General features: G+C 40.5%; 2 protein-coding genes across 2 annotated transcripts in view; both read right to left on the bottom strand.

Moving 5' to 3' along the window:
- LOC120791718 (ADAMTS-like protein 1) overlaps positions 1–19,799 on the bottom strand; it is a 49,393-nt gene extending 29,594 nt beyond the window's left edge. Inside the window, exons 1-6 of the mRNA XM_040130321.1 lie at positions 19,781–19,799; positions 14,909–15,204; positions 14,673–14,802; positions 8,340–8,550; positions 8,045–8,224; positions 6,215–6,368 (exon numbers count right to left, since the gene is read on the bottom strand). Of these exons, the coding sequence (XP_039986255.1) occupies positions 6,215–6,368; positions 8,045–8,224; positions 8,340–8,550; positions 14,673–14,802; positions 14,909–15,125 (892 nt within the window). The 5' untranslated portion in view covers positions 15,126–15,204; positions 19,781–19,799. The remainder of the gene's footprint in view (positions 1–6,214; positions 6,369–8,044; positions 8,225–8,339; positions 8,551–14,672; positions 14,803–14,908; positions 15,205–19,780) is intronic.
- A 407-nt stretch (positions 19,800–20,206) lies between these two features.
- Positions 20,207–25,868, bottom strand: part of LOC120791725 (ADAMTS-like protein 3) — a 174,481-nt gene continuing 168,819 nt past the window's right edge. The window contains exon 16 of the mRNA XM_040130335.1: positions 20,207–20,460. Within this exon, the coding sequence (XP_039986269.1) occupies positions 20,298–20,460 (163 nt within the window). The 3' untranslated portion in view covers positions 20,207–20,297. The remainder of the gene's footprint in view (positions 20,461–25,868) is intronic.

Here is a 25,868-nt window from a genome sequence, read left to right as displayed (position 1 = left end):
TTGACTGACATGACAGTTGAGCAGCAGGTCCAGCAGCTCTGAGTTGGATGGGAGAAGTTGAAGATGATGTTGATATGGATGTAAATACTAAGGTAAATGCAGCAAAATGTACACTTTAAATGTCTTAACATAAGAGAGGAATAGATTCAGGGCTGTAGTGATTTTTACAGTTCACTGAAGTTCAAATTCAGGTTTAATTAACACAAACTACAACACCCTATCCACTGTGCTGTTACAAAATAGTGTTCATTAATAATTACTGCTCAATTTTTCTACTTTCTAAGAAGTGATTCTAGTTATATATAGGCTTATATTTTTCTTAGTTTATTTAAAAGTATGCTGGATAACTGATACAGTTCAGGTCTCTTGTGGTCTTCGCCCACCCAAATGTTGATTCTGGCTCTTGCAAATTCCATTTGTTATGTTTACACTTGGTCTTCGCACAGATAATTTTCCACACAAAACTGAGTTGAGAAAAGTTACATTAAATTACAAAGGAAGGTTTTAAGAGTTTACAGAGAAGACAACAGGACTAAATTCTAACCCAGAACCTCTGGTCCCAAACAGTCATGCAATCATTTATCTGACCTTTGGTGAGGTGGTATACATTATATGTCAACAAGGAGGCCGTCTGTATTTATTACAGTATAAGCTGCACTATATTTAACGTTGAGTAGAAAAGCTAAGTCCACAGAGCCTGAAGATGGACGTGGGCTAGGCAGTGTGACACCTTTGTTTGAATAAGAACAAAGGTGTCAGAATAACAGAATAACTCCTGACAAATAGGAGCAATTTGGGTCAGTGTGAGTAATGATGATTGCAAACCATACTGATTGATGATCATACGTTGACTGTGAGAAAATGCATTTAAGACCTGCTCACCATCCTCCCTTGGAGCTACTGGGCTAAAGGAGAAGAGCCAAATACATTGGACATCATTAACTCATATAAAATACTGTGAGATATGGTCTGGGGAAGAGTGGTTGCTTAGTTTAAGCACGGTTAGAAAAATGGGAGAGCAGTTCAAGGCCATAGTGATTACTACTGGAAGGATAGGCCTGCTGACCACTGGCTTTGGTATCCATCAGTATGGGGGATTACGGTTACTTTTACCTGAAAAAATGTATTGATATATGGTGAGATTAAGCAGGGTGAGAGTGTGATGAAGTATTAGACTGAGCAACATTTAAAACAGCAAAGCCAATTAGATTTGGCAAATTTATGGCGTGTAGTGGTAGAGAGTGAGAGGGGGGCTTGGTGTGTCAAATCTCATCACAGGTTTATAGCTGGGCAATAAATAGCATTTGTCAGTATTATCCTATTCTGTCCTGGATTTGAGGTCTCTGCAAAGGCAAGGCAACTTGGTCTTTCAACCTCAGGCCACGGCTTGAATGTTCAAAACATGTAAGAAGATTTAAAGACCAGAATTCATATTCAGAGGATTAATGACAAAAACCAATGAGCAAATAATGACATTGGAAATTGCTGAGATTTCTGGCTTTTTAAACTTTCCGATCTGTTAGGTTAGCATTTTTCCAAGTCTATTTTACTATGACACTCAAAAGAGTGACCCCGAAAGAATAACTACACGCGACTGAAATATAGAAAAAATGCATTTTGAAGTTCAGAATGAGAATTTAGCAATCTGAGTTGGCCAGATCTAGTGGATAGTTTTGTCTTGGCTGTCACGTGTGTAATGTTATTCCTGGCAAAAAAGCTACTGTACATGCAACTGCTAGGACATATCCCTCCACTGCAGCTCTGCTCAGCAAGAAAAGCACTGGAAATACAAAAAGTGAATTTTGTATTAAGAAGTACTAAACTTTGGAATCTTACATATGACATATGGCCACATGTAAGTTTAGGGTATGCAAGCGGGTTAATAAAAAACATGTTTTGTGAGGTCCCAGTAACCTTGACCTTTGACCACCAGAATCTAATCAGTTCATCCTTGAGTCCAACTGAACATTTGTTCATTTCCCTCAAGACGTTACTGAGATATCAAATTCACGAGAATGGGACAGATGTACGGATGAACATACATAAGGATGTAGATATGGAAGAATGAACAACCTGAAAACATGTAGTGAAGACTTTGAAGGAAGGTATTAAGCGTATTTTGTCTTAATTAGCATCTGAATTCTTGAGTTAAAAAAATGTTTTGTGAGGTCAGAGTGACCTTGACCTTTAGCCTTTGTCCATCAAATTTTTCCCAATTCATCCTTGTGTGGACATTTGTGCCAGATGTAATGAAATTCCCTCCATGCTTTCCTGATATATCGTGTTCAAAAAAATGGGAAGGATGTGAGGTCACATTGACCTTGACCTTTGAACTTTGACCACCAAGATCGAATCAGTTCATCCTTGTGTCCCTGAACACTTCTGTCAAATTTGAAGAAATTCCCCCAAAAGCGTTCCTGAGATCTCTCGTTCACAAGAATGGAACAGACAGACGTAACAGACATATGGACAGACAACCTGATAATATAACGCGACCAGCCAGTGCTGTCACTGGTGCAGAGGCATTAAGCATAACCTACTGGAGGTTCATGACTAAATAGAGAAAAGCATCGATAACCCTGTTCAGACAGGGATCATTTCTATATGGGTCATTTTAAAGTTAAATGCAGTTTTACTCCATGTGAAGCAGACAAGCAGAACAAGTTTTAGCTCACAGATGCCAACATATAGTGAGTCCAGATGATGACTGAAAAAAGGGTATTTCAAGAGCAAAATGTTGCAAACTCATAAAGAGCTCTGTTCTGATTTCATCTTCAGGTATTTATACTGTGTTGGCTGGTCTGCCTTTGTGTCCCTTATTTTATTCAAAGTGGACTACATGTATTCAACAATAGTACCTCACAGACACCAGTCACCTTCTTACTATAAAGGCATAATATGAATTTAGTAGTAATTTGACTAGGTAATAATTTAAAAGTAAAAAATACTAATACTAGCATTAATTTAAATTAAATTAGGTTTTCTTATGGATGATATTTATTACTGAAACCCCCTTGATGCAGCTAAATAAATGAAAAATGTGAGCTGAAAATGAATTGAGAAACACAGTAAATGTAGAAACTCAAATGATTTGACGAGTAAGAAAATATTGTGAATTATACACTATGGCCTTCACAGTCACCAGATCTGAACGAACTGCAGATCTACAGTATGGAAGACTTTTGAGCAATTTCTAAGACATCACTCTCAACCACCATTAAAACACCAAATGAGGAAATAAGAATACTGTTCATTCCTTCCTCATCCCAGAATCAATGACAAGGAGCACTGAAGCTGTTCTGAAAGCTTGTGGTGAACAGTAAATGTCTAATCATTATATTCAATAAAAGTCGAAATCAAATCCAACACACTAACTAGTGCTCTCTGTCTAAATTCAGAGTATGTTGATCAATGCCATACCACTGATTGTCTTATCAAAGTAAGAACCCACATCATCACACCTATACATTAAGACCCCATTTCCATATGGTATTAGCATGAGATCTGTAGCTGTATCGGTATCATGTTAATGCGGGTGTAAAAGGGTTCTCAGTGCAATCAGATTGGCCAGACCATGTCTAGAGGTGGTCTGGCTCATATTGTTATAAACCGGTGTGGCCATTCTTAAGACAAAAAATCTGCCAAGCAAATTAAAAGATCACCTAACTCCATCTCTTCCTGGTAGTGTCTTTGCTTGCAAAAAGTGAACATTGCCCACCCATTGCTTGCCATGACCTGGAATGTGCCATGTTTCTTGACAAGTCAGCGAGACCTGCCTATTACAATTAGCTTATCGAGATCGGGATCCAGATAACAAGAATGCTTATTAATAGCAGGTGTAAAGGCAAAGGCCCATGTGTTGGATGTCGATATCCAACATATCACATGCCAATGCCAGGGGCCTATTTCATTTTTATTGTTTTGTTATAATTATTATTTTTCTTATCAGTCTTATTATTGTTGTACATATTTATGTTGTACCTGTACTTTTCTCTGTTCTCTTCCCAGGGTGTAAATGGAGCCTAAAATATCAGATACACATAAATGTCAAAATACAGAACCAGTTTGTGAAAAGTCTTTTCCAACCACATCCAAAGTGTTTATAGTTGTTCTAAACAGCCACACTGGAAGGTGGAGTGAAAAGCCAGCCGTTGTAGGGTGAGAGGAGACAAAATATAACTGAAATATAAACAGCACATTTGCAGACAGTCTCTCCTGGTGGACATTCATAGTGTTGCTCTGGGATGTTCAGATGTAAGTCATGTCATGTGTAGAATGAAAAAAGAGAGCTGAGAGAGAAGTTAAAACCCCTAAAACCCTGGCTCCTTTCTCACCTCTGTACAGCTGGCCACTCACAGTGTGAAGTGGGTGTTGAATTGTTGGTTTCGTAAAGTTACAGGAATGGTCAAATTTGAATGACTTTGGGAAGGTGTGGGGGAGGGGGTTTCCAAGGCTATTTGACTATCCATCAAACACTTCTGAAGAAGCATACTAGCAGCTTAGCTCTTCGAATGACCTAGCATTGTCATTAATCCTAATTAACCAATAGTATTTGTGAGAGAAGGCAGGGAGCAGCAGCTGGAGAGAGCGTTTTATGAAACACACTTCACACTCTGACTCTCAGTCACCATGACATTTGCAAGGCATTTAATCATGCGTTGTACAGTGTGTCCCAGCTGAGAGGGACTAACACAGAATTTCAGAATCAGATTAAATGATGGATCTCTGAATGCTGGGACAATATTGTATGCATTTATTTCAAATACACAGAGGAAATATGAATGTGCAGAGCGTGGAAGAAAACTCCCTACTGTAGCTTGGCCATACTGAGATACTCAGATTTCCTTCCCACATGCAGGTACTACCCACCTCCGAGCTGCCTGAGTACGCACTGTACAGCGCACATGTTAGCATGAAGAATGAAGATCATTCTGGCTGGGTTTTCCAAGAGGAACCTTTTTCTTTCCAATTTTCATGTTCAAAGAGAAAACAGGATCTGTTGATAGGTTGATAAAGTGAGATCGTGCAGAGGGGTGGGGAGTGTATACATTGCTTACGGCCCCATGGGTAATCACTTTCCAGCTGTATACACATACAGTGCCAACATTGTGCTTGTGGGAATGTTTAATAAGGCTCTGGCCTGTCACAACAACAGTTTTCCTAAAAGAAAGCTTACAGTACAGTTTTTCACCACAGAAAAGCCAACACCTCTGTATGCTTCAGTTGAATCTGGGACTGGGCATTGAAAATGGTATGCTTTGGTACTACCGTGTATTGGTTATTGGTCATTTAGTCCCACATATTTACACTTATGTAGGCAACTACGTCAGCGTTAACTAAGGGTGCCCCTTTGCTCTGAATGGGGACCGGTTCAAAATTAGTGAGTAAATATCCATATTTTTAAGGTTGATTCTTCCAGCCGTGTTTAGGGAGATTAGCAGGTCTGAAAACATGGTTTGAAGGTAATTTAAGGTCGTGTGTGCATTCTTGCCTCTCTTTTTTTTCTGCTCTCTTTTTCGTTGCCTGTCTTCGCACAAGGGCTCTGAACTCTCCCACCACTCCACACATACATTGCAACTTCAGGGCAGAAACTTTTGTTATACTCTCCAAGTATAACAAAAGAACTGAATCAGTAAGAAACACAATATTACTTTTGGGCATCTCCTTTCTTTCTAAAATGCATGATCTGAGTTTTATCTTTATTTATCATAAGTCACCATTTACTATACGAGCGATATTTAACATACTCTGACGATCCTTTTAAGTTTCTGCTGGACGGACTACATCACCTGCATAAAGAAACATACCAGCTGTTAAATCAGGAAGTCTGACTCCAATACCTGCTTGCTTAATTTCAACTATTACATCATTTATATAGAGTGTAAACAGTTTAGGGGAGAGTGCATCTCCTTGTTTCACAAAAGAGTTGGAAACCAACCTGCTCTATGATCATTAATTTTCACACATGCAACTGGGGCTTGATAGACAGCTTTCACAGCTTTATAAAATTAATTTCCAGTCAATACCAGATTTCATTATAAAGGGTTAACGAAACCATGGAGCATGCAACAAGTATTATCAAGCTACATAAATTAAATATCTTTCTTCTTATGACAGAATTTTTTCAGTTCTATATTTATTTTCTGTTTTTCAAAGGTGAACACACAGTGCATGTGTTAAAAATATGTGTGTAAGTGTCTGTACAAGTTCTTACTGGGACAGGCCATCATGCGGCAGGTTCGTACAAGTGGTGGGGAGGGTAACCCTGAGCAAAGTTCCCTTGCCAGTGTCACCTGGTGGCCTATGGCCGTCAACTGGAGACACAGTGGCTCTCTACGCTGGATTCCCAAACCACAGGACACTGAGCACTACAGTATGAAAGAGAATAGAATAGAACAGAATGGGAATGTTTATGACAGACCTAATGCAACATTCCTATTGTCAGATAGAACACTGATATTGGATGATTCTGTTAAACACCAGATTGGGTTATGTTTAGTTACAGTGGGTTTTTTTTTTGCACATGTCAAGTATTGTTATGATAAGGGAAAGATTTTGATTACAGCTAAAAAAAAAAAGGTCAACATTTATCGTTGAATTAAGACAGGATGCACATGAAACAATGGCACAGGACATGAATTGTGCACTGCAGAATTGTCAAATACTGGGCGGATATTTAATGTACATCCATACAGTAAAATGTACATACATGAAATAGTAACTAGAGGTTCAATACACCCTTGAAGAAGATGTTTTTATCTGCCCCCCCATTAAAGTGTTTCACTCTCTACCTAGTGGATTGTACCACAATCAGTTCTACAAACACACACATTCTACATTCTACATTACTCTTATCCATATGGATGACATATAATAAAATTATATATATAATAAAATTAATCCTCATGGGAAATAATGACTGTAGAAGCAACAGTAAAGTATAAGATTGTGGTTGTAAATGGTGTGCAAATTGTGCAAAGAAAACATGAGGACACATCACAATAAAAACTAAAAACTTCAACCTAAAAAACTGGAAGCTTCAAAGATTTTTTTGTTGAAACAGAAAATTATGCAGTAAATAGTAATGAAAGCAAATTTGTCAAATAAATTATCACAGGTTTGATTTGACTGCATTACCTACACAACAGCTCATAAAGCGTTTACATTTATCTCTTTACTTTGACCTCTGAGAAAATATCAAACCTGTAGAAAAGTCTTGAATGCCATTAGCTGGTACTCTTTCTGTGTTTTTATGAAAGGCATCAAATATCGATATTGAAATTCAATAATTCAACTGGCACTGACACCAAACATAAAGGTATCAATACAAATGTTAAGATTTTTTTTCATTTTTCTACATGAATGTCTTTGTATCATTAATTCTAAAAGCATGGTCACATTAGAAATGGGCACAATGAAATTCACCTGCACGGTGAAGTTCATTGTCCTAATGAAACAGGACAATGGAAGTTTTGGGATATAGGCTAGGGACTTCTCACAGGGCTAGTCGATGAACGTACTAGTGCTAGTCAGGCACAATAGCTCTCCAAGTTAGCTGGCTTCTTAACTGCCAGTTAGATAACTTCGGTCTTTAGTTGGATAATAGAGAGGTGATGTCCTGATGCCACCTATAGGCAAGTCATTGTTTATGTCACTGGTCAATCTCAAAAAGTGAAACATGTTCCTGTAGATTACAGTACATATTCTTATATAAATGTACTGCCAGAACTGTCTACGGTCAGAACTGTCAAGACAGTTTGCTATTGTCGATGGCACAAATATGAAAGCCAGATTTCATGAAAAATTTGTCTGGATTTACTTTGCCCAATGCAAGCAAATCTGCAGAATGCTGCAACTCCTCTGAATATAATCGATTAAGCTAAAATATGATGCTGTTATAAATGCAAACTTGATCAGGCCTTAGCTCATATTGGATAGATTTCTTTGGAAATATTGTAATATTCAAACAGTGGCGTTATTTCCATCTTGCAGCCTCTGGTCCTCCTCTATCATCTATTTCATTTCTCCACATACGGGAACTCACCTTTGTCCATTCACCTCCTGCCATATAGGGCAGACAGTCAGTGTTGCTGCAGCCTCTGTTAGTGGCAGGTTTGGCTGACCAGCAGGCCCTGTCTCCCAGCCTCCTATAGGCCCCTGTGGATAGCAGCTGCTTACAGTAGACCTTCCGAGCCTGAAAACCCCCACCACAGGACTGGGAGCACTGGAGGGAGGAACCAGAAGAAGAAGATAGAGGTAGGAAAGGAGGAGTTGAATCAGGTTTTATTACACACACAATCAAAAACATAGACACACATACACACAAAGAAAGTCCATACAAGCTGCCAAGGCTCGGTCTCCCAGGCTGGAGGACAGTCAACCTGGTTGCAGGGTTGCAAGATGGCAGGTTTGAATTCCCTGCATTCTTCCTCTGAAACAGTCAGAATATCCTGCTGGTCAATGGACAACAGACGCATGCAAAACACACTCCTGGTCTGTATTCCAACGCCGCAAGATGCAGAGCAGCCAGTCCATGCCGTCACCTCCCATCTGCAGAGAGAGAGACAGTAAGTCAGACACAAAATGCTGCTAAATATTAGACTGCAAGCTCTCTCTAGGAGATGGACTGTGAAAGTGGTGATACTTTCCCATTTTCACCTACAATATTACACTTTTTGGCACATTATACTGTATCATTCCCTTGTATTTCACACAAAGAGATTATGCTGAAATTGTTTCCCAAAATTTCTTACCCACCCACACTGTGTGGGAGCACAACAGAGGCAAAAAATACCTGAAAATCAAACATTCTTGCATAATTTTTAAGTGGTATTAATCACTCATGATGCACAGCTGTCACTGGGCTTGTAACGGAATGCTCTGGATTGCTTCATGTCTCAGAACTTGGTTTTGCTTCAATAATGTAATTTGGGCCTGATGTTGCATTACCTGTATTTCTATGTGAAGTTTTCCCTTTTTATTCATTTCCTCCAACAAAAACTTTCCAGGAGAAAAAATTATATGAATATAAAATATATGACTAGGGGTGCCATAGAATACTTATACATGTACACTAAAGTGCTAAAGAAGATGGATAAAAATCATGCATATTAATCGTGGATCATGTCTGTATTACTTAACCCTAACATGCTTGGCCGTTTTTTTTTTAACATTCCTACATACCTCGGATGACTTGGCACATTGCATACCTTGGCAAAATATTTTGCTTGTTCCTGAAATGTTTCCAATCATTTACACATATGAGAAAATGTATTTTTCGAAATTCATTCATTTTTCTCAGCGTAGGCCATATCCCATATTTATATTGTCTTATCTTACACATAGTGTAACGTGGTTGGTGTAGGTGGAGAGAACTAGCAGCATGTAGTTAGCAGAAGCCCTAGGATAGCTAGTTAGCTTAGTGAGCCGATAGACAACAACTAAAGGAAAACCACACTGCCACTTTATTCTACAGTACTGAACATTGACCATACCATGGCAGGTCTCCACGGCTCTACATTCACTAGTCATACATGAACAGTAGAACATAGTAATTATAACCTTCACCACCTAGTTTCAACTCCAGTTCACACTAGTGGACATTGATAAGAGCAGCACTGCCCTTGGTGTGCAACACTGTGCTCAGCTTGGTCCACATATGGAAACAGAGGGAGGCCCCAATTGTGGCGCTATTCAGCATTATAATAAAACCACATTACTAAACTGTGACTGTTACAATTGGCTGCTGTGAGGTCTCATAGACTGGGACCTATGAAACCCAAATTTGTCAGAACAGTTGCTTGTGGTTTTTTTAAAATGTATGTGCGCACTGTGCACACCGCTCCACTGTTTTGTGGTCAAGTGTGGATAGACAGATGTGGCATCTCCACTGTTTTTGTGGGAGTTTTTCAGCTGAAGCGATTTTGTTTCTGTGCAAAACCAAATACTTTTATAGTCAACCACAGACTTCTGGAAATTTCTTTCATTTTCTCAGATCATGCCTACAGCAGCTGAAGCCCAAGGTTTCCTAGGAGCGTATGTTGCTTTTGAGAGCTTCTGGCTTCCCAAGTTGGAAATTTGGCCCGGAAAACGTCTGTATTGTTTATAGCAGTTGAGGAAACTACTATGTATGACATTCCCTCATGAGTCCGAACTTCTCTGGGGACCGCTGCTGGGATGTATCTTAACTGATTTCAGAGCGCATGTAGTCTGAGCTAGTTTGCTCATTCTAATGCTCCAGTTCTCCTTCTAAATTATCTGATTCATAAATGGTACACAAACTAATCCCTTATCACCAGTAGCCTCGGGTACACCTTATTTTGCGGAGTTGCTGCATCAAAGAAAATGCAGCTCTGAACTAAACCTGACACCCAGGTGTTGCACCATGATCTTACGGTGACAGTAAACTAATATGCTGTAAGTGCTATTCGAAGGCAACTGGACTTGCTTGAAGTTCTTGAAGTCATTTCGCCTCTCATCCGAAAGGCTTCTTCAGTTCTAACTGACTAGTGGGGAGTTCCAGGTACATATCCTCTGGTGAGATCAGCAACAAAAGTGAGTCGTTGAGGTGCTAACTCCTTGAGGGTTGTTAGGGTGATAGGTGAATCGTTGACCCACTCTGTCATCAAGTGAGTGGTCATAGGAAAAAAAAGAGCCAGAACAGACACAGAAGAAAACTGCACTAAACAAAACAACATTGTCATTCCCTATGTTGCTGAATTATCCGAAAAACTCAGGAGGATCTTCCACAAACAGCAGCCCAGTAACACTCTGAAGCAAAAACTTGTCCACCCTAAGGACAAAATACCCAGGCACAAGCAGAACAACGTAGTTTATGCAGTCCAATGCAAAGTGATATGACTTAAAAAATTATGGTCTCAAATTAGGGTCAATAGCCCCTACTGCAGACACCAGCTGTGCACGAATAATTATAGGTTTTCCAACAGACTCTCCTCTACTAGAAGAAAATCCACCCAACAACTTAGGATCAAATCAAACTACTACTACACACACACATACACACATGCACAGGCATACACTGATGGTTAAGTATGTAAATGACCTTCTACTACCAGATATACTAATAGACCTGTTGTGTTTTTTAAAGTTTAAATAGGCAATCCAGTGATTTAGAATTGCACTTTCATAAAGTTGTGGGGCTTGAGAGAGACTGATTAACAAGACTAAGGGTACTGTTTTGGTGTTGGTGCGGAATGCAGGTCTGCACCGGTAAACTGGCATTTTCTTGGGGTACACTGAAGTTACTTCCCCGACTGCGCTGGTGTCTTACCTTGGTGACTTACTGTGTGCCCCAGGGTTATATAGATGTGTTAAAAGGTGTGCTGTTGCCAATGCAGTGGCCTACTATTATCTTGGAGGAAATAATGAGTACATCTTGTGCAATCCACTATCTGCCTGCTCAGTACAGCTCATCACAATGTGTTTCATGTGTTTCACAATATTTTGGTTAGTTTATTTGGTGAAGGCACACCCATATAAACCTCTCTGCAATCCCACAAATCATTTTATTCAGGTATTCCCTGTCTTTCTACTTTAATTCTCTCTCAAACAGCTGACATCTGATCACACACACAAAGAAGTGTGGCATTAATACCAGCCTTGTATGGCCCAAGCTCCAAAAAAGGGGGTATCCTACACAGTGGCATTGCACAAAAATCTGGGCGCTGTACATACAGTATTTCAGTGGGCCCCCTTCAACGTTTAATACATCCATTTTCACGTGTTTGAATAAATCAACAAGTATAAACCCATGCATATGTTGTGGTTGTCATGGTAATCAGCAATCTCATTCGTTTTGCAGGTATTTGGTCTGTAAAATCTAAAATGTTATATCTTACTCTGGGCCCTATACTGAGAGAGGATTACTGTATTACTTTATTTCATGGTCAAAGACAAGCTAATAAGACTTCTAATGTTTTATTCACAGAATTGAGGTAAATTAGTTCATGACAAGTGCTACCCCACTCTATTGCAACATAGGATTTGGCATAATGAAACTTTAAAAACCTAAAGGCACAATCCATAGATATACAAATTATTCAGTGAATAGTAAGAGTTTACTTATCGTGCTAATAATGTAAAATTTAAGAATTACAGATAAAAACAATGTTTTAATTCCAGGCTTTGTGAGGGCCCTTCTACCATTCCCCTCACTACAACGCCCCTGATCCTAAACAACACTGTCCAGGAGCAAAGGAAGAAGTTGTATGGGATTATAGGGAGGAGGGTTGGGTCAATACAGTGTGACCACTGTTCGCATGACATTTACTACCAAAATTCAATCTTGTTTTTTATTAAACATGACCATAATTGTGCCAAAACCTAACCAGGACTTAACAACTGAGTTGGAAGGTCAGAAAAAAGTTATACGTCTTTCGTCATGATATCATAGGTTTTTGGTAACAGTGTTGGAAGGCACTGACAAACCACGTCATAACAGAAAATGTTGATATGGATGTTTTGGAAGTCAATTAATTTTTGTGTTGATTAGTTTTGAAGATGTTATTTCCCATAATGCAACTTGTCTTTCATTTCAAACATTCATGTCTTTCAAACTCCACTCTACCAGTTTGTAATGCAGGCTCTTAAAAAGCTGGGAGTTGTTTTTTCTTAGCTAATTTTCTTTCAGATCAGAAACTGTAAACTGTCATGTCAGATGACATGACAGTTTACTTTGTACCACTTTACATAGAGGCACATACGGTACAGTCAGGCAGCTGCAGCTGACTGAGGGAGGGTACAGAGACAGAGTAAAGTGCATTTAAACTGAATGAGAAAGGACAGATTTTTGATCAGTTACTTGATCAGTAAATGGTAATTGGTAAATGGACTGCTCTTATATAGCGGTCAAAGTGCTTTACACTAACTTTTCAACTTTTCATTGCCTTTCAATGACCTTTTATTCTTATGTCTCAGAGAAAAGTGAGCAATCAGTGTGTGGAAAAGGGACAAGAGGCTTTGTCTGCTTGGAGACTGATCTCTGGAAGATCTATTGGCTTGTTAGAACTGTTTTGCAGCATCCAGTCAAGAAAGAAGCAAGAAGCAATAGTAAAGCAAATGTCATTCTAGCCAGTGTCAATCAGGGAACATATGGGAAAGTGGGATCCAGGTTTGAAAAAGACAGCAGTCATGCTTTCTACCAGAGTCATACTAAGCCATGTATATCAACGCTATGTATAGTATACAGCCACCCACTTGAATGTGCTCCTGAATGTAAGAGCTGTGTATTATTAGCTGCATGGTAATCCTTTTCTCAGAACAAGAGGCAAATCCAGTCTGTGTCTCCAGTACAGCCAGAGGGACAGGGTCAGGTCAAAATAAGCTGTAAGTCTGTTAACTGCCACTAATACACCCACTGACCTGCCTGCTAGCTTCAAATCTGACTAGGTTGGTTTCATTAAAGTAACAGAGGCTGAGGACTTTTTGTTCCATTTCAGAGCTGGAAAGTTTTAAAAGCCAGTCATCTCTTCATCTCGCCAAATTATCATTGAATCACTGGTGTTGTTCAGCAATTACTTCAGACCTACTGAACACCTTACCTACTTCCTCTTTCACAGTAAAAATGTGGCTGAAAAAGTGTAGATTATTGTATACATTACAAGATGTGTTCAATGTCTAATGTATCTAATATAATTTTTAATGGATAAATTTGCCATTTTTGCCCATCAACCTACATTCAATAATCCACAGTGACAGAATGAAAACATGTCTTTTTGATGCAGAGCTTTAATTGCTGCCAAAGGGGCTTCTAAAAAGTACTGAATTAAGGGTCTGAATACTTTTGTAATCGAGAGATTTCAGTTTTTCACTTTTAATGAATTTGAAAAAAAATTCATAACCATTAAGAAAGAGATTTCAATACATTACTCATTTCATTTATCTATTTATTTTTATGTATTTATTTTAAGAAGCTGCCCTTCACTGTCAGAGTATGCTACAGTAGCTCTGACCCCCACAGACCAGGCCAAATGTGATCCTCCTATTTCGTACATGCAATGGTTCTCATACCCTTCCCATATACCAGACCCAACTGTAACAGTGATGATTGCACTAATGATTATTGCTAAGCACTAATGAACAATATAAAATGTATGTACAATAGTAATAGTGCAATTAACTTGTCTATTCCTACTTACTTGTCTGGTCTTCATGTGCTGCTGTAATGCTAAATTTCTATTTGGGGATCAATAAAGTTTTATTTAATGACTTCTATCTAATATGGTAGGCCTTCAGTATGTTCTTAAATAATATTTTTGCTAACTAAATAATTAAGGATCCTGCTTGCAAAGGAGAACTGCCAATGCGAGTTTTTTTGTAGACTACCCTTTTAAGACTAGACACTTCAACCTATTACCACAGACTAAAAGCTGTAACTGCCTTTGGTAATGTTTGAAAATGTCAGCTGTTTGAAAGTGTATGTTATTGACTGTTATTATGGTACAAGCTGTTTGTGTAATTCATACAATTTAAAGCCAAAACTCTTAATAACAGCTGGTGATGTGAGTCTGCTTTAGCCCAGTAGGAAATTAAATGGCCATAACTCAGCAATCATTCATTCTTGTACCAAGCACTAAGTAGACCCTGACTTACAGAGCACTTGTTCAGGCTCTGTGAGCTTTCTATGTAGCTTCAGTGACCCTGTGGTCTCTCACCTTGGGAGGCAAGGCTCAGGGTTACAGATGCGAATCATTGCTGGCGGCCTGCTGGATGAATCACAGTGAGAGTCCTCCACCTCATCACCTTGCTTCCTGTTAACACATCTCACAACTGCTGTCTGCTTCCCTGGGCAGAAGACATAGACAAGAAACGGTTGGATATGAAAGGATAATACATATGGACAAAAGAGTCCAGAGCATTTCAATTGTCAACATCCATTTCAGAAACTCACCAGCAGCGCATGTGGCTGAGCAGGCAGTGAAGCTCCTGTAGTCCCAGTTGTACAATTCCTTCATCTGGATGTAAGGGGCCCCATGGTCCTGGAGGTCTGAAGAGATGCCCGGGACTTGGGTACATGGCCCTTGGTTGCAGGGCCTCTCCAGCTGGGGTCTGTCCTTGCCACACTCCTCCTGTGGAAGGTCCACCTCCGTCTTGGTGAATGAAAGCATCACACGGCACTTCACCTCCCGAGTTTGCCTGCCTGGCCCACAGGTGGCACTGCAAGGTGACCAGGGCCCAGGTATGAATCTGAACAGAGTGGTAGAGAACATTTGCAGAGAGGTGGTAGCAGTAAGCATTTGGTTAAAAGATTTACAGTAATCACAGATCGGTAAAATATCAAAGGATGTACAAGAGATTTCATTATTAACTCTAATGAGCAGCCACATGTTGGATGTTCAGTAAAACACAGAACACACAGGACACATAGTGCCAAGGACCTTGTGCCTCAAACAATGTGCACTGCAGTGTACTGCAGTGAACAGCTGTTGTGTTCACTGTTGCTGGTTGACATGAGCACTAACATGAAGCAGGAGGAGTTCAGTGAACATTGTCAACATTTTGAAATCAGTTTAAAAGTGTTTACTGAGGGGAGAAAATTAACTTTTTTCAGCTTTTGGAGGCATTTGATGAGGCATTTGATGACTGATCATGAAAAATTCACAATTCGCATCCACAATAAAGGAAATGTGGTGTCCCCTGTGGAGATTACACGCTTGAATCGATCCTACTAACAAGACTCACACTAACACTTATTTATCTGTACTATTGTTGCCCAAAAACTATTACCGCACTGTCACACTGGGTGGAACTTTTCTTCATCATAATGAACACATACGTCGTAGTTTATTTTGATTCATTCCTACATACAACGTCCTGCTGCCAGACCTTCTCACTAAAGGACCAAGGATTCATTTGCCATTGAAAATAGTTCCCAACATATCCTTCTATTTGAGTAACATTTGATAAAAACGACAGTGGGCAGCTGTTTTAGGAAATTACTGAGACTTCTTTTTAAAAAAATGAAAAAGTATTTAAGAGCTGCTTTTTTAAGATTCACATGTTCAGGAACCAATGTGCTTGGAGCTGAGAGTCACAGACAGGGTAGGAAAGTCAGAAAGTACATAACAGTGGTGTATTATTGGAGACAAAGCAAGTGTAAAATGATGGCAGTACTTGGGTGTCATTGGTATGTTTGTGTGTATTGTAGTCCTCCAACAAGTGTTGTGTTACATTTAACTTGTCTTGGATCCAAAATGCAGAACACACTCTCAGAGACAGCAGCTGGGTAACAAAGGATTTTATTGTAGCAGGTTGTCATAGTATTCATCAGAGATCTGGGAGTTGGGAGATTATTGTTTGAGAAGTAGATGAGCGGGGAATAGGAGTGGGGATTTGCAGAGATTGGCGAGCGGAGCAGGTTGAACTGATCAGGTGAGGGAGTCTTGGCCGTAGTCCAAGGTAGGTATTGACGATGAACCGGATGCTGGAACTGGGCAGGAGCAGGTGTGATGGTTCCGAAGATGACTGGCAACGAGGAAAGAGCTGAGTGTGACTGGAAACTAACAGACTACAGATTAACAGAATTTGGGAGCTTAAGTTTAGTGACAGTAGGGTTGATTACTTTTTCAATGACAAAGGGGCTCAGAATATGATAGTTTTCTGGATTTAGTCTTTAAGGGAATATTTTTGGAAGATAACCAAACTGTCTGACCTGTCTGGTAATCAGGCGCAGGAACACGATGCCGGTCCGCCATTCGCTTATTAACTTCACCTGCCTGAGGAGGGCTGCTCATGTGTCCTTCAACAATTTCTTACAGCGATGAAGATGATATTACACTGAAAGAGTTGTTGGGTTCACTCTCTCAGGAGGGAAAAAGAGGGGGCTGATATCCCAGCAATGCTTCGAAGGGAGTTAATGAACAGCTTTGGCGAAACGATCGACAATAGTGAGTACAGTGGTGTTGCCTTGAGATGGGGGAGGACCAGTGACAAAGTCCAGAGCGATGTGGGGCTAAGGGCGACCAGGAACTGGTAGGGGACAAAGCAGACCCGCAGGGCAAAGTTGAAAATGCTTGCTTTTAGCACAAAAAGGAAAAGTGGCTATATACTCTCCTGCATCGGCCTTCATAGTGGGCCACCAGAAGTGTCTTTTCAACAGTATAGTGTGAGTCATTCCCAGGTGGCAGGAGAATTGAGAAGTGTGGACCCACTGCAGGACCTGGTAGCAGATAGAATCCGGGACAAACAAACAATTTTCAGGATGTTCCGTTACCTGGATCCTGGCGCTGGAACCTTTGAGCTTCCCCTACCACAGACTCGATCTCCCAGGACACAGCATCTACCACCCGGGAGTGAGGAAGGATGGTTTCCTGACAGGGTTCCACCTCTACACCCACATGCTGATGGGACAGAGCATCTGATTTAACTTTACTGGATCCTGGACGGTAAGTAAGAGTGAAGTTAAACCTACTGAAGAACAGAGGCCATTGTGCCTGTCTGGATAGGCACAAGTTTTTACGCTAAGTTTTTATGATCGGTCCAAACCAAAAAAGGTTGCACAGTACCTTCCAGCCAGTGTCTCCACTCTTCCAGTGCCAGCTTTACCACTAGTAGTTCTCTGTTCCCCAAGATGTAATTTCTCTCCACCGGAGAAAGGTATTGAGAGAAGAAGGCACATGGATGCAGATTCTGGTCGGGGCCAAAACGCTGAAATAGCAGTGCTCCTACTCCAGTATCTGATGTGTGACTTTCATGATGAACTGATTTGAGGGGTCAGGCTGCATTGGACTGGAGCCATGGAGAAGAGGTTCTTTAGCTTGTTGAAGGCAGTTCCAGCTTGAGGGGACCAGGTGAAAGGAATGGGGGAAGAGGTTCATTTGGTGAGGGGGGCTATAACTCTGCTGAAGTTTCTTATGAATCTTCGGTAGAAATTGGCAAAACCCAGAAATCTTTGCAACTGTTTCCTGGATGTAGGTTGTGGCCACTCAGACACAGCCCTCAGCTGCACGTTCTCGATGATGATCCCAGGAGGCTCAAGTTGCTGGAATGAAACACACACTTCTCAGCTTTGAAAAACAATTTATTCTCCAACAATCTTTGTAGTACCTGGCGGGAAGAACAATCATGTTTCTGGAGAAGATGTCGGTGAGGTACAAAAAAAAGAAGCAGTGGAGATAATCCCTCAGAACGGCATTAACCCAGGCTTGGAACATGAGGGGGGCATTAGTTAACGCGACGGGCATTACCAGATACTCGAAATGACCCAATGGTGTATTGAAGGTCGTCTTCCACTTGCCCCCCTCCTTTATCCGAATCAGGTGCTAAGCATTCCACAGGTCAAATTTTGTGAATATAGTGGCTCCCTGTAGGGATTCAAAAGCAAGGGGTATATGTTGTTGATTGTAATGTTGTTCAAACCTCTGAAGTCAATGCAGGGTCTCGGGGTTTGGTCCTTCAGGGCCACGGACAAGAAGTCTGCACCGAGATGGGAAGAGGAGGGTCAGATTATGCCTGCTGCCAAGGAATCCTTGGTATATCTTTCCTTAGCCTCTCTCTCCAAACTGAAGCGATTGTAGAGCCGGCTAGAGGGAAAAGGGGCTCCAGGAAGAAGGTGTATGGCGCAGTCATAGGGTCCTTTGGGAGGCAGAGATAATGCCCAATCCTTGCTGAATACTTCACTCAGGCCATAATATTCAGCAGGGATGGATGATAGATCTGGAGGCTCAGGAATTGCTTTGGTTGGTTCAATGTCGCCCTCTATGGGAGACACAGGAGACTGCAAATAGGCCAAAATCCTGTCAGTCAATGTGGGGATTATTATGCTTTAAAAAGGGGTGTCCTAAAACTAACAAGGTTTTGGGTGCAGAAATCAAATTAAACCTGATGGTTTCTCGATGGTTACCGGAAATGATCAAAGTTATACGAGCGGTGTGACGAGTGATGCGAGCCAAGAATCTCCTGTCCAAAGCATTAGCAGTGAGTGGCTTTTGTAGGCATTCTATAGGAATTCCTGATTGAACTGCTAACTTCTGATCCAAAAAATTGTCCTCAGCACCAGAATCGACGGGGGCAAGGAGAGCAGGCACAACTGACTAGTGCACATAGTGGCTTGGACCTGTAATCTGGGCTTGGTTGGGGAGGTAGAATTAGTCTGTCTCAACAGTACTCTCATATCTTATGACTAGCTCTGTCTTTTGGGTGTTTAGGGCAGGAAGTAAGGAAATGAACAAACTTGCCACAGTAGATGCAATTGCCCGCCTTGGTGTGCTGTAACCATTCCTCTGGAGGCATGCTCGTCCTAACTGAATGGGCTCCTCAGCTGAGGGAAAGGAATGTTTTACTACCTGGTTTGTATCTGACTGGTCCCCAACTCTTGCGAGCCTTTGAGAGTCGACATGAGTGGAGACTGGTTGGAAGGCGCACCCCAATTTTTCTAGGCGTCTCTCTCCTCTTTTCTGTTGTCCAGCCTGATAGCAAGGTAAACAAGAGAGCTCAGGTTAGGTGGTTCATCACGTGAGGCCAACTCATCTTTCATTTGTTCATTCAAACCTTTAACAAATACTCCTTGTAAAGACTCTTCATTCCACTGTGCATCTGCCGCATAGGTCCAGAAGTCCACAAAATAGTCAGCTACACTTCTATTTCCCTGCCGTGACCTCAATAGGCGGTGAGAAGCATTTCCTTGAAAATTATGATGATCAAACGCAGCCCGTAAACAGGTTACAAAATCCTCATAGGTCAAGGTTATGCCAGGCTAACTGGATTACACTGCCTCAGCCCAAGTCATTGCTCTCCCTCTTAATAAACTCCACATGAAATTTACCTTTGACTGATCAGAAGAAAACGTCAGGGGTCGCTGTTGGAACACCATGGAACATTGTAATAGAAAACCACTGCACTTATCCAACTCACTGCTGAAGGGATGTCAATCTGTGGAGTAAGATTATTGTATTGGAATAGGAGCTGGAGTGGGAGCCGGATGCACAAGTCTAGGTGGTGGACTGGCTGAGGCTAGATTGGAGAAAGAGGGGGTTAGCATAGACACCTGGTGAGTGAGTTCAGAAAATTGATTTGCCATTGCTTCATTTGCTTTCTATTAGAGTCCGTAAGAATTTTTCATGCTATCCGAGCATAACTCCTTAACTCGTGACTGCCTTTTGTAACAGAAAGGTCTCAGGAGTAGTGTATGCTGGGTCCATTGTGGCTAGATCACTCGTTTAGGTTTAACTAGTCTTGGATCCAAAACACAGAACACACTCTCAAAGACAGCAGTTGTGTAACAAAGAATTTTATTTTAATGGGTTGTGATAGAGTTCATCAGAGATCCGTGAGATGGGAGGTTATTGTTTGAGAAGTAGATGAGCGGGTAACGGGAGTGGGGATTCGAAGAGATTGGCGAGCAGAGCAGGTGCGATGGTTCCGAAGATCACTGGCAACGAGGAAAGAGCCGAGCGTGACTGGAAACAGGAGCAGGCTAGAGGTTTGTACCCGAGCACATGGAAACTAGAAGTTAGAGAAGATCATGAGAAAAACACACGAGGAGCGAGATACTGAAGTTGGCTTTGTACCACAGAGGTGACTGAATGATCTGGCAAAAACTGGGGAGTGTAGCCAGGTTTATATGAAGCAGTAGATGAGGGAGTTGATGAATGGATTGGAAGCAGCCCGACAGGTGAGTTGGTGGGAGAGGGACCAAGGTAGCCACACAGTTAAAGGGAGAAAACATAAAGACAAGCACACACACAGAAAGATAGAGCGAACAACCTGAGGACAGACAGACAGACAGACAGACACATGAGGAAGGGAAAACAGAGGAGAACACAGGGAAAAACTGTCTACCCATAACAAAGTGTCCTTGTCAACTTCTTCCATCTTTACCAACTGCAAGGATGAGTTTCAAAAATCTAACTTTCTTTAATCAACCAAGACTGAACAGACACTCAAAACTGTAGGGAGGAGGTCTGGGTGGATAGAGGGGTCTGACTCAGGAGACACTGTTTGCTTCTTGTTTCCTTTCAACAGTCAATTTTGGTTTCTTTTAACCACCATGGTAATTGATTTTGCCCTAACACACTTCAAATGAGTGTTACTAGAGATGGCTAAGGCAAGTTAAATTTTCAACTACACTAAATTTTCAACAAGATATCACCAACCAAATTCTGCTCTACCAAACTGTTGAGAAGACTATAATCATGCTTTTTTGTGTCTTTGGGAACACTACTTTGAGAAAAATAATCTGAATTTAAGGCCTTCATCTTTGAATGGCCTTCACTCAGAGCAAACTCGGTTTTTGGCTGGACTGCAACAGCGGGGACAGCCCTATAAACGTGAATGTCCATGACCAACTGACTGAGTGAGTTATAATGTTACACCATCGGTCAGCCGCATGCCATGTGACTGACTGCTGACGTTACACCATTTGTCGAGTATTGGCGCTTCCCCATTGACAGTTGCTCCTTCTTTGTTGCTCTTAGCGCCTTTGTCACTAGATTTATCAACTTTTCACACCCCTTAAGCAACTTTTCTTCACAAAAGCAACTAGCAACAAACCTCAGCTACTTTCCATAGACGTAAGTCAGCAGTATTCCCCATGGGTACAGTGTTAGGCTTTCCTTCCACAGGCAAGCCTCTTTATGCGTCTCATTCAATTTACGCTGCATAGACGGGAATGAGCTTTCTCTCTGAGTGATCATTTTACAAGTAAATATAGCTGAAACCAAGGCACAGCCACTGTCTTTAGCTTGTGTGTATGGGGATTTTGTCAGATAACAATTTTAGCACTGCAGAGCAGCAGCTTTGAAATGGCTTGGAAGTGACTTCTAGTTAACATGTCATCTTAATGGGCCACATTTCAGTCACAATTACATATTTGTTCCTTGTCTGACAACAGAAACAGACAAATTATGTAAATGAGAACAGCTTTATTGGGAATTCGGCTGTATTAAATCACTGTAAATGTGAGCACAGAGAGTAGGAGAGAAGCAAAGAGATAAAGGGCGGTCCAGCCATTATACTAGGTTCTGACCTAGTTTTGTTTAATCAAAAGTTAGTCAGTGTTTTTGCATTATGTCTGTTTTGCTGTAATGACAGTATTTACATTACCTTCAGTATGCTCTACATTCCTTCTTATCTAGATCCAAATCTCACCTGTTTTTTATTGAAATTTCAATATTATGTTTAAATTAAATTGACAAAGTGTACTACATTATAAGTACAGTTTGTTCTTACTTTCCATTCCAATCTGTATAAAACAGATAACATGTTTATAGTGAAAAACTATGGTGAAAATTTGCTTAAGTTGACTATGTCTCTTCCCTATACACCCAACATACTAGTGAGGTAACAATACACTACCAACCATTATACTTGACAATATTGTAGCGACTAATAACTCCACCTGTTTTATGTAATGAAATTCTAAAGCTGCTAACTGGCAGATGCACTAGAGGTAATGTGCAACATTGAGCTTGTTATGGCAACTGAACACAAGTGAGCAGATATGTTCCCTGGAGTTGAAGCTTTCCGTAGGGCTCTCTTGAGGGGGGGCGGTATACATTTTGACAGACAGTCCTGTCAGTTTCAAGATCAGTCACACAGACTGAAATAAAAAATATAAAAGCAAAAGCCTGTACAAATGACCAAAAAAATTATGCATAAATGAAAAACAAATGAAAAGAAAAAAAATGGAAATGGTCTGAATCCCATGTTGTGGCCCTCATAGTAACAGGAGCTCAATCCAGTTGAAGATATTAGAGTGATCCATTAAACAGCGCTCTCCACCATCATCATCAAAACATCAAGTTAGGGAATTGCTTTTGAAGGAATGCTGTTCATGCCTTCTGTGGGTTCTACATGCTTGGCTTCTCCTTTCATTTGTCACCCATTTGTCTTTTGCGTGCAAATTTATCATTTAGATATTTAGACTTCTACCCTTATTAATATCTGTAATCTTTGATCTGTAATGATTTCTTTTATCTTAATTCTGCCTGCATCGTGACCTAGTTTAAATATGCAAATTACGTAGGCAGAGCTGGTGGAGTCAAAATACAAGCTGTATCTCGGGTTAAGGGAAGTGATGAAGGAAACACTTAAGGGGCACTACAATGTTTAATGGGTCACATGACATCAGAGACAACTAGAAATCTTATTAATGCTTATTAACATTGGGCTATCCCCATCGATCAAGTAACCCCCACCTTGAACATCGCAGCAATGCCTTGAAAGCTTCCTGAAGCAATGCTGCTTTTTGACGGCCAGCTGGAAGTAGCAGAAAGAGGTCAAGTTTGATGACCTTTCAACATTTTGGGTGGATTGCTTTCTATAGAATGTGGCCAAACTATAGTCCCATGTACAATGTGTTCTACGTGCATTTACCTGCATTAACATAACCGTATAGAGAACAGAGGCAAAAGGAAAGTGACTGGAGGAATATAACAGAAGGAACAGAGTTTATGGTCAGTTGAGTTCAGTTGAGTTCATGTTGAGCTGAACATGAACACAGACAAGCACACTCCTACACTCCCAGTTGCTGTGTGTTTGTTGCTAGCTAACATCTGTACGATAGCTTGTATGCAGTATTGTCTAAGATCACAATTGAAGAGCATGTTTGCAAAGAGTTTGACGAGCATATTTGTGTCTGCCAAGTGTTTGAGGTGTGTCTGAGCTTTGAGAGCTGATGTATCCCAGGGAGGCTATCAGAGCTGACCAGACCCACCCAAAGCAGCAGGCAATAATCACAATCTTATCATCAGTAAGGGAGGGAAAGGAAACAGAGCCTGGAAGATTCACATAGCCCTGCATAAATTGTGTGTGTGTGTGTTATCTGTCTGTCTGACTGGGCTTGTTTTACTATATCCGTGTGGTCAGAGTCAGGGAATGCATTATGTCAACGATGGGCCACAACAAATACAATAAAACAAGGATGTGTGTGTGTTCATTGGGATATACATGTATACCTGAAAATATTGATTCAACATGAAAAAGGAGTGAAAATACACTGTATATACTATTACTATAAGACCTTTCAGATATAATGGCAACTTGACCTTCTGATGGCAATGTAACATGTCAGTCTCTTGTCTGAACAAGCACTCTGGTCACTTTTATGTAAAGTCAAGTCATTCACTACTTTGAATGCGACACAGTTCTGAATGCTGTCAGATGAACATAAAGACAACAGTAGAGACCCTAGTATGGTAAAACACGCTGAGAGGGAGATTCAATTTGCATCTTGTTCTGCATTCTAACATCACTGCATTAAATGTAATATCTCAATCTTCATCTCATATGTGCAAAGAAAATAAAATCAGTTAAATGAACTATTAAACACTGTGAATAAGCCAGTTTTGAGGAGCTTCTTAAATCAGATTAGTCTATAAATTTTTTTTTACCATTGTGCTCTGACCAGAAGAGGTTAAAAAAAACCCTTTGCAAAACCAAAGTAATAATCTGACCAACTGTCTCTCCCTTTTTTGTCAAGTGTTGATTCATACCAACTGCATGAATACACAGATATCCAGCAAAATGCTTTACATAAAGCATGTGAGGAAACAGGAATTAATGGCCAGATTTGATAAAAAAGGCAGCTAAATTCACTCATTAACAATGCTCGATGAATGTATTGGATTCACTGTTAGAAATGGGGGCGAGTGTCCCTCATGCTCGGGATGGTTATTAACTAAGGCTTCAATCGCAAAAAAACTTTTTAAGTCCATCAGTGATGCAGCCTGTAAAAGAAGAAAAAAATTTTCTTCCTAATCATAACATTTCCGAGTGAAGCCGCAAGGAACATTAATGTAAAAGTTGAGAATGAGACACACTACCTTGTTTATTACTCTATTACTTTTTAAGGATGCCTATAATATCTACTGTCATTTATTTGATAAACAAACAAACAAAAAAATAAACAGATTTTAGTATTTTTGTACTAACAGGAAATAAAGCAATTTGTATGCTGACAGATATCAGACTTTAAAAATGCATTTGTCTATTAAACATCATAAAGATAAAGCAGTATGGTTTTCCTAAAAATTAATTTAAATTTACTTTCTATGATCTTTCTGTACCTGTCTCACTACCAACTTTATTTTGATTTATTTAACATTTTCGCAGTGATGGGCCTTGTTGAGTCCTACTGTGTGTGATGTTTCCTTGCAATGAACTTATGGTTGGTTTTGTCTGTGGTTCTATATCCTTTATTGCTTGCTATTATTAGAGAGCAGTTTTCCAGATGGATGTGGACACAGAGTGTAATAACTGTCATATCACAGCTGTCTGACTGTTGTTAATGTACTGCAATAACAAAACACTTTTTTAGTGAATGAGTAGTGAATGGAGAGCGACCACTGTAAGATGACTGTTCCTCTATGTACTTTAGTTGAGACTTTGGTATAGTACTTATAGCTTAGACACCTTTTAATGCACTGTCTGTGTGTGTGTGTGTGTGTGTGTGTGTGTGTGTGTGTGTGTGTGTGTGTGTGTGTGTGTGTGTGTGTGTGTGTGTGTGTGGGCAGTTTCATTTGGCTGGCTTCACTACTTTGAGCTTGGGACAAACCTGAGGATGAGCTGAAACCTACAAAGACTGGACAAACCACACCACCTCAGTAACCACAAATCCTGCAAGAACAATAACTGTCACATGTTGTTGAACCAAGACAGACATGGACAGCAGCCAGTAGCTTGCACTGTTTATATGCACTGACATTTGTGCTGAAAAGGCCAAAAGAAGAGGAATAAAGTTAGGGTTTGGGTGAGACCTTGGATGGAGAGGCATAAAGGCCCGTAGAGCCTAAAGAGGGAACTGCAGCTGAGTGAACTAAAACAAAGCTAACTTCAGGGAAAGCTGTTTATTTACCAGTATGCCATCATTTAAAAGTTGCGTCATCAGTATCTTTTGTCAGTTGCAGATATCA

The sequence above is a fragment of the Xiphias gladius genome, chromosome 1 (assembly GCF_016859285.1).
Source record: "Xiphias gladius isolate SHS-SW01 ecotype Sanya breed wild chromosome 1, ASM1685928v1, whole genome shotgun sequence".
In the NCBI taxonomy this organism is placed as follows: Eukaryota; Metazoa; Chordata; class Actinopteri; order Istiophoriformes; family Xiphiidae; genus Xiphias; species Xiphias gladius.
The sequence above is the reverse complement of the archived record's forward strand: the minus strand, read 5'-3'. Positions and strand labels throughout refer to the sequence as shown.